The following is a 12,074-nucleotide window of genomic DNA, read 5'->3' as shown; positions in this document are numbered from 1 at the left end:
TGCCATCACCAACCACCCAAACTCATCCCAAATCACCTCTTTAGTTGCCATACTCTAGACATGAGAAAGTTCTTGGAGTAGCATTAGAAGTGGAGAAGCACCTGGAGAAGCCTTGGAAACCACAAGCAACTTCAGAATTGGGGTTTCTCTACTCTTATTGCATTCAATATGTTTTCTCATTTTTGCTTAAGTTTCATTTCCATTATGAGTAGCTAAATTCATAACTAGGGCTATGATGTAACCTAACATGAATATTCTGGGTTTATAAGTTGAAGTTTGAGTTTCAAGTTTGATTCATGATTCATATTCCTATTCTTTATGCTTATCAGTTAATATGCTTGTTTGGATGATTGATCACCATTAGAACTTGTATATTAGCTACCTTGGTTTGAATCAAGAGTAGACACCATGCTTTGATTTTAATTGAACTATGAAGAAGAAAAGTATGTATGGACATTCGACAACAGGGATTAGATACATGCTTGGTTGTTTAAATTGTTCTTCTATGCTTAATGGGTTCCTAATGCTTAATTTAGATTGGACAACAAATAATCAAGTTAGGGAATTAGGAGCACAAGGTTAGGACCAGACACCATGGCCTAATCATACTTTAGCTAGAATCAACCTTTGAATCCGAATGAGACTTGTCACTTGACTCCTTATATCCCAGAATTGAATTGTTATGGTGAATCGAATGCCCTAGTCTCCCAATCTGTTTTCCAGCCTACAAAAGTACTCTTTGTTACATTTGTTCACCTTGCTTTTGTTTGAAATTTCGTTTTGCCTCATTTGTTCAACAATTACAACCACTCTTGCTTTAAATTCTATTTTAGACTTAACCTCCTACTTTCTTGAATTTGGTAATCTAAGTACATAACTAATTTTAACTTCTCAGTCCTCGTGGGTACGACCTCGTACTTGTCTTGCTATACTACTAATTGGCCAGTACAATTGCGAGTTAACATTTTAACAACAAATTTTGGCGCCGTTGCCGGGGACTGAATGAAAGTTCTTCCCTGGTTATGTACCCCAAGTTACCCTATTCTTTTAGAAGTACTAATTAACTCAAATTATTTTCTGTTTCAGGTAGTTTATGTCTAGTAATCCTTTCCTTGAACAAGTGAGGTCTTCATTCCAACGTTCGAGATCTTTGAACGCAGGGCCATCTTTGCAACCAAAACGGGTGATCTCTGAAATTCAGAATCGTCTAGAAAGAGAGTTAGCAACTGCAAAAGAGCAAGCCATTGCCACATTTGAAGGTCTTGCTATCCACACTGACCTCCCAGGGTCTTCACCTTCAAATTCTGAATCAAGTTCAGACCAAGAAGAAGAAGAGATGGCTGCCAATGAGTTCATGGGAGACCTTGATATCCCAACAATTCCAGCATCCCCTTCAAGCATCTTGCTGCCCACCGCAGCTCGAAACTATGAGCTTAAATCTTCTCATCTTAATATGCTCCCTTCTTTTTATGGTTTACCTAATGAAGATCCATTAACTCATATAAAGGATATTTTTTAATGTTGTGAGCTCTTTTCCCTTGACAGGTGTGACGGAAGAGCAACTTCGAATGAGAGTGTTTCCGTACACTTTGAAAGATAAGGCGAAATATTGGTTGAATTCTTTGAAGCCTGGTTCACTCATGACTTGGGGAGCCATTCAAAAAAAGTTCTTGGAGAAATATTTCTCCACGCAAAAAACCGACATGCTCAGGGACAAGATCTTTCTATTTGCACAACAAGATGATGAGTCGTTTTGTGAAGCATGGGAGAGATTCAAAGGGCTGCTCAATCAATGTCCTCATCATGGGATTCCATTGAAGCTTCAGATGCGTATGTTTTATAAAGGACTAACCCCCTCTAGCCATAATATTTTCACTAATTTTGCAGGTGGTTCTTATAAGACTAAAACTCCGGAAGAAACATATGAACTCTTTGAGGAGATAGCAATGGAGACCCAACACACCGATACAAGAGGTAAACGTATTGCTGGTGGTTCTAATGATTCTTCCAGTGTGCAGATTTCCAAATTGGAACAAAAGCTAGATGCCCTCCTTGCATTGAACTCAAGAAACCCTTTGAAGGAAGTGTGTAGCATCTGTGAAACTCATGATCATCCTACCATTTCTTGTCCCTTTGGGGCTGCATATCCAGAATTTGTGCAAAAGCAAGCTAAGTTGGTGAATTCCTACAACCGAGGTCCAATAAATGACCCATATTCTCAAAGTTATAATCCAGGTTGGAGGAATCATCCAAACTTTTCATGGAGGAATACACAGAATCAAGCGAATCCCCCTTCACTTCAAAGGCCACAACAATCATCATCGTTGGAGGATATAGTGAAGCAAATGGCAATCAACCAATCAAATTTCCAGCAAACAACACAAGCTGCCATCTCCAAGTTGGAAGTCCAATTGGGCCAGATAGCTACTGAAATAGCTCAAAGAGAACCTGGGAAATGGCCAAGTCAAACCGTGATCAATCAAAAAAACCAAGAAGCCAAGGCCGTTCATGTGCTCAGATCAGGTAAGATTGTTGATAACAAAGTTGGTTCTGATCTATCAAATGATGTTGTGGTTGTAGAGGATGAAGATGAAGAGGAAACCACAACTATGGAAGGAGAACAACCCAAAACGTCCCAATCTGCTCCTAAGGCCAAATCTGATTCTCAGGAACCCAATCCATTTCAATTGCATAAAAGAGATGACAAATTTGTGCCATCACATCTTCATCAAGATAGATACATCCCACCTCCTCCATATATTCAACCGATTCCATTTCCAGGCCGTTTGAAGAAAGCAAATCAAGATAAGGCTTTTAAAGAGATTTATGATATTTTGAGTAAAGTTAATATCAATTTGCCCTTGCTTGATGTTGTTAAACAGATTCCTGCATATGGAAAGTTCATCAAGCACTTGATGACTCACAAGCTCAATTTTACTCCAAGTGAAGAAGTAAAGCTCAACAAGAATGTGAGTGTTGTGTTGCAAAGGAAGCTTCCACCAAAACTAGAAGATCCTGGCAGCTTTAACATTCCCATTAACATCGGAGATAAGGCGGTTGGAAGAGCCATGTTGGACTTGGGAGCAAGCATCAATGTAATGCCATATTCAGTTTATCAGGCGCTTGGCTTAGAAGGGATAAAGAAAACCTCAATTAGTCTTGAACTAGCTGATCATTCTATCAAATATCCAAGAGGTATTGTAGAAGATATTTTAGTTCAAGTTAATACACTCATTCTTCCGGCTTATTTTGTAGTGATGGATATGGAGGATAACCCATATGTAGACCGTGTTGATCCCATTCTCCTCGGGCGACCATTCATGGCCACTGCAGACACAATCATCAAAGTGAAAGATGGCACCCCCTCCATGACTGTTTTGGGTGAAACTGTTGAATTTAAAGTGTTTGATGCTCTGTCTCAACCTTCTATCACTCTTGATACTTGTTTTTCAATTGATGTTGTGGATCATGAGGTTTCTTCTAAAATTGAGCAGAAAAAGTCTAATGATGCTTTGGAAGCGGTCCTAACACAAGAAGAGGAAGATCTCTTTGAATCAGAGTGCCAAGAAGTGATGGCTGCCTTAGAAGTGTTTCAACCATACCCACCATCCTTTAGGCCACCACTTGAGCCTCTTGCATCATCCTCCACAAAATTGGAGCCATCCATTATCCCCCCACCAAAGCTAGAACTTAAACCTCTACCCAATCATCTTAAATATACTTATTTGGGTGCTAATGAAACCCTCCCTGTTATAATTGCTGCAAGTCTCACTTCACATGAAGAGGACAGTTTAATTGAAGTTCTGAAAGAACATAAAACAGCCCTTGGATGGACCATAGAAGACATCAAAGGAATTAGTCCAAGCATGTGCATGCACCGAATTTTAATGGAAGAAGACAGCAAACCATCTCGTGATGCACAAAGGAGGCTAAATCCCAATATGAAGGAGGTGGTTAGGGCTGAAGTTTTGAAGCTACTTGATGTGGGAATCATCTACCCAATTTCAGATTCTAAGTGGGTGAGTCCTGTGCAAGTGGTTTCAAAGAAGTCCGGAATCACCGTTGTAAAGAATGAGAAGAATGAGCTAGTTCCAACACGCACTATCACCGGTTGGAGAGTTTGCATTGATTATAGGAAGTTGAACACATCCACGAGAAAAGATCATTTTCCCTTGCCTTTTATTGATCAAATGCTTGACCGTTTATCTGGCCATGCTTACTACTGTTTTCTTGATTGATTTTCAGGTTATAATCAAATTCCCATTGCTCCGGAAGACCAGGAGAAAACCACGTTCACATGCCCATTTGGTACATTTGCTTATAGAAGGATGCCATTTGGTTTGTGCAATGCTCCAGCAACTTTCAAAAGATGCATGATGGCAATCTTTTCTGATATGGTGGAACGATTCATGGAGGTATTTATGGATGATTTTTCAGTTTTTGGTTCATCTTTTGATGATTGTCTTCACCACTTGTCTCTAGTGCTTACAAGATGTCAGGAAACAAATCTGATTTTGAATTGGGAGAAGTGTCACTTCATGGTAAGACAAGGAATTGTGCTAGGCCATGTTGTTTCAAACAAAGGAATTCAAGTGGACAAAGCCAAGATAAATATCATCACAAATCTACCACCCCCTTCCTCTGTTAAAGGAGTTAGAAGCTTTCTGGGCCATGCCGGATTCTATAGAAGGTTCATAAAAAATTTTTCAAGCATTTCAAGACCATTGTGTAATCTCCTTGCTAAGGATGCTGTTTTTGAGTTTGACAAGATTTGCATGGAAGCCTTTACGACTTTGAAGAAAGAGCTAACTTCAGCCCCTATTATCATAGCTCCAGATTGGTCTTTACCATTTGAAATAATGTGTGATGCCTCTGACTTTGCTATTGGTGCAGTTTTAGGTTAAAAGAAGAACAAGCTTCCCCATGTGATTCATTATGCAAGTCGGACCTTGAATGATGCCCAACTCAATTACTCCACAACAGAACAGGAGTTGCTTGCTGTGGTTTTTGCTTTAGAAAAATTTCGTCCTTACCTTGTTGGTTCTAAAGTAATTGTTTATTCTGACCATGCTGCTCTTAGATACTTGCTCACTAAGAAGGATGCCAAACCTCGCTTGATCAGATGGATTCTCTTGTTGCAAGAGTTCGATTTGGAGATTCGAGACAAGAAGGGATGTGAAAATGTGGTGGCTGACCATTTGAGCAGAATTGTGGTTGAAGAGCAAGGAGAAGCTGTACTACCATTGAATGAGACTTTTCCAGATGAACAACTATATGTTGCCCAAGTCAAAGAGCCATGGTATGCTGATTTTGTTAATTATCTTGCTTGTGGTGTTCTTAGAAATGATCTAACTTATCAGGACAAAAAAAAGTTCTTTTCCATGGTGAAACATTATGTCTGGGATGAACCTTTCTTATTCAAGCATTGCCCAGATCAACTCATTAGAAGATGTGTTCCAGAAGAAGAACATGAAAGCATCCTTAGGCATAGCCACGAATTGGCTTGTGGAGGCCACTTTGGAGCCAAGAAAACAGCAATTAAAATTTTGCAATCAGGTTTCTTTTGGCCTACTCTATTCAAAGATGCATTTAATTTTTGTGTTAAGTGTGATAGGTGTCAAAGGATGGGAAACATAAGCCGCAGGAACGAACTGCCATTGAAGAACATACTCTTTGTGGAACTCTTTGATGTATGGGGTATTGATTTCATGGGACCATTCCCATCTTCCTTTGGTTATACCTACATACTTGTTGCTGTTGATTATGTGTCTAAATGGGTGGAAGCCATAGCCACCAAAACCAATGATCATAAGGTGGTCCTGAAGTTCTTGAGGGACAATATTTTCACAAGGTTTGGTACTCAAAGGGCTGTCATTAGTGATGGAGGCAGCCACTTCTGCAACAAGCTATTTGAAGCACTCATGAAGAAGTACAATATCACCCACAGAGTCTCTACACCATATCATCCTCAAACTTCTGGTCAAGTAGAAATAAGCAACAGAGAAATTAAGCAGATCCTAGAGAAGGTGGTGAATAGTACAAGGAAAGATTGGGCTGCCAAGCTCAATGATGCATTATGGGCTTATAGGACTGCATATAAGACTCCCATCGGAATGAGCCCTTATCGTCTTGTGTTTGGGAAAGCCTGTCACTTGCCAATGGAGCTTGAACACAATGCTTTTTGGGCCATCAAGAAGTTGAATTTTGATCTGGACAAGGCCGGCCATGTTAGAAAGTTTCAGCTCAATGAATTGGAAAAAATTCGACATGAGTCCTATGAGAATGCAAAGCTATACAAAGAACGTACCAAGAGTTACCATGACAGGAACATTCAACGGAAAGAATTCACCAAAGGTATGTCGGTTCTTTTGTTTAACTCACGTTTGCGTCTCTTTCCAGGAAAATTGAAGTCTAGGTGGCTTGGCCCATTCACCGTGGTCAATGTATCTCCCTATGGAGCTGTGGAGATTCAAAATCCTAAAGATGGCTCGACTTTCAAAGTAAATGGACAACGTTTAAAGCCATTCTATGAGGGAGTGTCGGTTGGAATTCAAACTGGTCATGTGGTGGATCATCTTCCCTTCGTACAATCAAGTTAGCTAATGGCATAATGTCTTGCCAAGACATTAACTAAGGCGCTTCTTGGGAGGCAACCCATGTGTTGAAGAATAAGGTGCTTGGTAGCGGTCGACCTAATCGCATCAAGAGGGAGTTTCTCTAATACTTTGTCTTAAACTTTGCCCTTATTATTCACATGTTCTCACTCATCTTTGTTATGCTTTAACATTGAGGACAATGTTCAATTCAGGTCTGGGGGGGAGGTTTTCAATTTTTGTTCATTTGTGTTTACAATTTTCGTTCGCTTTTCACTTTCATACAACCAATGCTATGGAGCTGCCATTGAGATTTTCATATCAGAAATTTTACACTTCACAAAGCTTTTGCTCTTAGAATTCTGGTGGCTAAAGTACCATGCTCAGATTCTTGAAGGAAAATAGTGGAGACTACCCTAGTGAGCTATTTCGAGCCTAATTTCTTTCTTGAGAGGGTTTAAAGTGTTTCTATTCCTCATCTCTACTTATTTTCTTCAATTCACTCTAAATGATCTCATTATTCCATTTTGGTTGAATACTAAGGATGATTCTCTTTGCAGATATCAGGTGCGTGCTCTCACCCATGAATGAACTCATTGAAGTGATGCTAGGCTCTGCGTGTATAACCATTTTATGTGCTTTCTTTTCTCCCTACCCATTTGTGTGTTCCATCAGCTCTCTTGCAGCCAAACACTACAAGCCTTTTTCTTCTATCTCCCTCATAATTCCCCTAACTTTGTATCTCAATCAGAGATATTTAACCTATTATAGCCATACCCTATAGCTTAGAAATATACCAAGGTGTGCCAAGATAAAGTTTGAAGCAAGGAGGTTGCTGCCACATGCCCAAATGTAAATTGGTGCGAAGCTATGCAAAAAAAAAAAAAAAAAAAAAAAAAAAAAAAAAAAAAAAAAAAAAAAAAAAAAAAAAAGAAAGATAAAGAGAAAGTGTTTCGATTTGATCTAAATGTGAAATATAAAGTCTATGCCAGATGATGCTATGAAGTTGCAGCCATACCATTCTAAATCAATGACACCTTGCAGATCAATGAAGAATGCAACCTTGGTATGTTCTTAAGTTAGTTGTGTTCCTTCCAATTCTTCCACTTCCCTTAACCTTAGCCTTTCATTACAACCTTGTGAAAGACCTAGCTGATCTTTGAGGATGTATTCATGTGTGCTGGTATGTATGTGTGTATCTCTACTCTTAGTATTTGATTCCCTTCATGAGATCTAACCAAATATTGTGCGTCTATTTCATATACTCACTTATGCTTGTTTGAGAGAATAAAACCATAGGTTCTGAGTGATTGAGTGCTAGATGTGAGAATTAGAGTTGAAGCATGTTCTTCCTTCAAGATTTGAGTATGTTTACTTTGAAGCCGTGTGCCTTTGAGCTATAGCTTCCACTTTACACACTTATTGATCATCTATCTTGGCAACTCTATGGTGTTGGATGCATGATTAAAGTTTTCTTTCATTAGTTGTTTTCAAAGTTAGTTTTCTAACCTTTTGGTGTTAGAGAGTCAGTAAAACGTTTGTGGGTATCGTTTCTGTTAAACCCTCAGGAGACACAACTCTTCGATTAGGGATGCCGAGAGGTTTAAAGGCTTGTTGCATATGCATATTGCAATCGAGTTACCTACAGAAGTGGTTTAGTTAACTTCTTGTTTTGTTTTCAACTTTATTCTCTTTTGTTTTGCTCGAGGACTAGCAAAATCTAGGGCTGGGGGTATTTGATCAGTTCACAATTGTATATCATTTTGTACCCTTCTTGCTTATGATTTGGTTATGTTATTGAGTCAAACATGTGCTTTTAATCCCTTTTTCTGTTTATCATTCAGTTCATTGGGCCTTAGGTAACAATGGTGTCTTTGGATAAGAAAAGATGCAAAATGGTGCAAAAAACGAGCAGACTGGGTTAGCAACTCATTTCGGCCTTAACATCTTCCTCCGAACTTGGATTTGCCCAAATAAATTGTGGTTGGAAAGATGAGAGTCTGAACTTCAAGATGGACTACTCAAATGCATCAGATAATGAAGTTGAGCCCAATTCGTGAGCCCATATGCACACCAAGCTCAGGATTGCATTTTCCAGTTGTTGAGCCTTGGATACTTTCTTTGAGCCATGTGACTCACCACAGCTTTCCTTGACTTTATACCTGACATGTTGAGCAATTAAGGGAGCAATTAAGGGAGGTCTTTCCTTGACTTTAGACCTGACATGTTGAGCAATTAAGGGAGCAATTGAGGGAGCAATTGAGGGAGCAATTAAGGGAGGTCTTTCCTTGACTTTAGACCTGACATGTTGAGCAATTAAGGGAGCAATTAAGGGAGGTGTGTCAGCTCCTCAAGTGCAGAGGAGTCACTCCATTCACCAATAATTCACTCCAGCCATCCTATATCACTTCATTGAGCCCAAAATCAGAACACACAAGAACTCCAGCAAGCCTTCCTTCCATATTCCTACGAATTTGTTCTTCCTCTGCCATCACCAGCCACCCAAACTCATCCCAAATCACCTCTTTAGCTGCCATACTCTAGACATGAGAAAGTTCTTGGAGTAGCATTATAAGTGGAGAAGCCCCTGGAGAAGCCTTGGAAACCACAAGCAACTTCAGAATTGGGTTTTCTCTACTCTTATTGCATTCAATATGTTTTCTCATTTTTGCTCAAGTTTCATTTCCATTATGAGCAGCTAAATTCATAACTAGGGCTATGATGTAACCTAACATGAATATTCTGGGTTTATAAGTTGAAGTTTTGAGTTTCAAGTTTGATTCATGATTCATATTTCTATTCTTTATGCTTATCAGTTAATATGCTTGTTTGGATGATTGATCACCATTAGAACTTGTATATTAGCTACCTTGGTTTGAATCAAGAGTAGACACCATGCTTTGATTTGAATTGAACTATGAATAAGAAAAGTATGTATGGACATTCGACAACAGGGATTAGATACATGCTTGGTTGTTTAAATTGTTCTTCTATGCTTAATGGGTTCCTAATGCTTAATTTAGATTAGACAACAAATAATCAAGTTAGGGAATTAGGAGCACAAGGTTCGGACCAGACACCATGGCCTAATCATACTTTAGCTAGAATCAATCTTTGAATCCGAATGAGACTTGTCACTTGACTCCTTATAACCCAGAATTGAATTGTTATGGTGAATCGAATGCCCTAGTCTCCCAATCTGTTTTCCAGCCTACAAAAGTACTCTTTGTTACATTTGTTCCCCTTGCTTTTGTTTGAAATTTCGTTTTGCCTCATTTGTTCAACAATTACAACCACTCTTGCTTTAAATTCTATTTTAGACTTAACTTCCTACTTCCTTGAATTTGGTAATCTAAGTACATAACTAATTTAACTTCTCAGTCCTCGTGGGTACGACCTCGTACTTGTCTTGCTATACTACTAATTGGCCCGTACAATTGCGAGTTAACATTTTAACAACACTAGGGTTTAGAAATTATGCGATTACACGATCGTGGTCAATCCGATCGTCTGATTCAGGCCAGACTTGCAGGACATGGTTATTTAAATGTGAGGAACTTATAGGAACTATCGGATTGGTAATTGGAGGTTGTGGACCCCACGAGGTTCCGTATTGACCAATATGGAAGTTTATCACTTAGTGAGTCTCGGGTCTTTTAAGACAGTTCTAACCATCCGAAATGCTTAAGTGGGCATAAGAATGACTTTAAGGTTAGTGCACGCACTTCTAGGAGCCGGGGGTCAGGGTTTTAATTAAATACTTATACCGAGCAGTTTTATTAATTAAATATTCATGGTGGTTTAATCAGGCAGACCCGCAGGAGGGACCTTCAGGAGGTCCAGCTAGCTCGGACCAGGAGTGAGTGGACTTTTCTTTTATAAATGATTTTATGCAAATGAATTTCATTATTTGATCTTGAATAAGCTTTATTGATTATGGTTTTCCTAGCATGATTTGTTGAAGTTAAATATCTTTATTTATTTGCTGCCTAGTTGAAAATGCTAAAAAGATATGGAAAGTAAAGATTGAGATATTTATCAGATAAAATGGCAGCAGAGTTCTAGATGTAACAAAAATTCAGTTATTCATCAGACTTTTCAGAAATTTTATATTTTCTTAAGCCACCTTAGGTACCCAGTTATAGAAACAGGTTGCCTTCAGTATATGTTGCCTTCGGATATGACGATGTCCACGGACATCCAGTTTGCCTTCAGTTTTGTCAGTGCGCTTGACATCTGCCTCACGAGTTTCGGGGACGCCGAGACCGTGGGAGCCAGGAATGCGGATCAGGTTGACTACGGTCTCCTGAATCCTGCCAGTTTGCGGCTCGGGTTGATTTTGTGTCACCGAGACCTGTAAGGGGAATTGACGGATTATCAAGAATTGACGGATTATCTAGAATTGACGGATATCAGGAATTAACAGAATTAAAGGGGTACACCTAGGTGGTAGTTTTAAATTGATTTCAATGCTTTTAAGAGAGTTTTATTGACCTTGAGTATGATTGGCATATACGTATATAATTATGTGAATGCCTTGATTTTAGTACGAATATAATGAAGAATAAAATTCAGTTTTGCATAACTATTTTTACAGTGGGGTTAGTATGTTCATATGCTATTTTTCTAAACTTTGTTTTGGGTCCACTCACCCTTTCCGTTGTTTTGCGCCCCCAGGTAGTAGACGTGCACAGGAATCCACCACCGGGCCATTTCCCATCTTCCGCGCCTTTCCTTTGATGTATGATTTTTGTTTTGTAAAAGGATTAACTCCTTTGTAAATTCTTAGTAGTTGCTTTGATATTTTGCCATAGATTGAGAACTGAACTGTTGAAATGTATATTTACGTATGCTGGCAGTTGGTTGTATAAATAAATATATATATATATACTTGTGTTTGGCAGGTGTAAATGTTTGGTATTGAGCTAGTTACAAGGGAAACTCTGCCGGTTTTTCGGTAGAAGTCAACCTTGTTATTTTATCATGTTTTGTATAGAAGGGCAAATAGGTCATTTGTGCCCGACATTCGCCAGGTGTCGGACACGCACAGGGTCCGACTCGGATTCCAAAGCGGAATTTGGATCGGGTCCTGTCATAAATTAAAAATATTTAAATACTAAGTATTCACTAAAGAAATAATAATTAAAATATAACTTATAATTAAAGTAATTAAATACGACTAAGATATTACTTAATTACTATTTATCAGTCTGTTTTTGTTGTTTAATTTGATAGCAATGAAATCTGATTGTTGAAGGTCTCTTCTTATTTATTTTGGAAGAATCGAAGCCTAATAGTTACTTTGGTTCCTCATCATTGGCTGGAATCCCTCTATACCCTTTACAGTTAGATGTTGATGACATTTTGTTTGTACAATGGCAGTGATTATCTAAGGCATTTGAGCTTACGAATATGTGGAGCTTATGCATGGAGACAAGCTTTGATTCGGATGGAGCACTATGCACAAGCTCGTGTGAAGTT

General features: G+C 38.8%; 1 protein-coding gene and 1 non-coding gene across 2 annotated transcripts; one reads left to right on the top strand and one right to left on the bottom strand.

The window, feature by feature from the left end:
* The first annotated feature begins 1,093 nt into the window (after positions 1 to 1,093).
* Positions 1,094 to 6,757, top strand: LOC117617125. Its single transcript, XM_034346393.1, is given in 3 exon segments — positions 1,094 to 1,472; positions 1,546 to 4,110; positions 4,585 to 6,757. Coding segments are annotated over 3 exon segments (4,959 nt in total). The 3' UTR covers positions 6,600 to 6,757.
* Positions 1,704 to 1,810, bottom strand: LOC117616869. Its single transcript, XR_004584213.1, has one exon. It is a non-coding gene; the product is annotated as a small nucleolar RNA R71 (small nucleolar RNA).
* Positions 6,758 to 12,074: the final 5,317 nt, after the last annotated feature.

The sequence above is a fragment of the Prunus dulcis genome, chromosome 1, assembly GCF_902201215.1.
Source record: "Prunus dulcis chromosome 1, ALMONDv2, whole genome shotgun sequence".
Classification (NCBI taxonomy): Eukaryota; Viridiplantae; Streptophyta; class Magnoliopsida; order Rosales; family Rosaceae; genus Prunus; species Prunus dulcis.
This window is presented reverse-complemented; position numbering and strand designations above follow the sequence as displayed.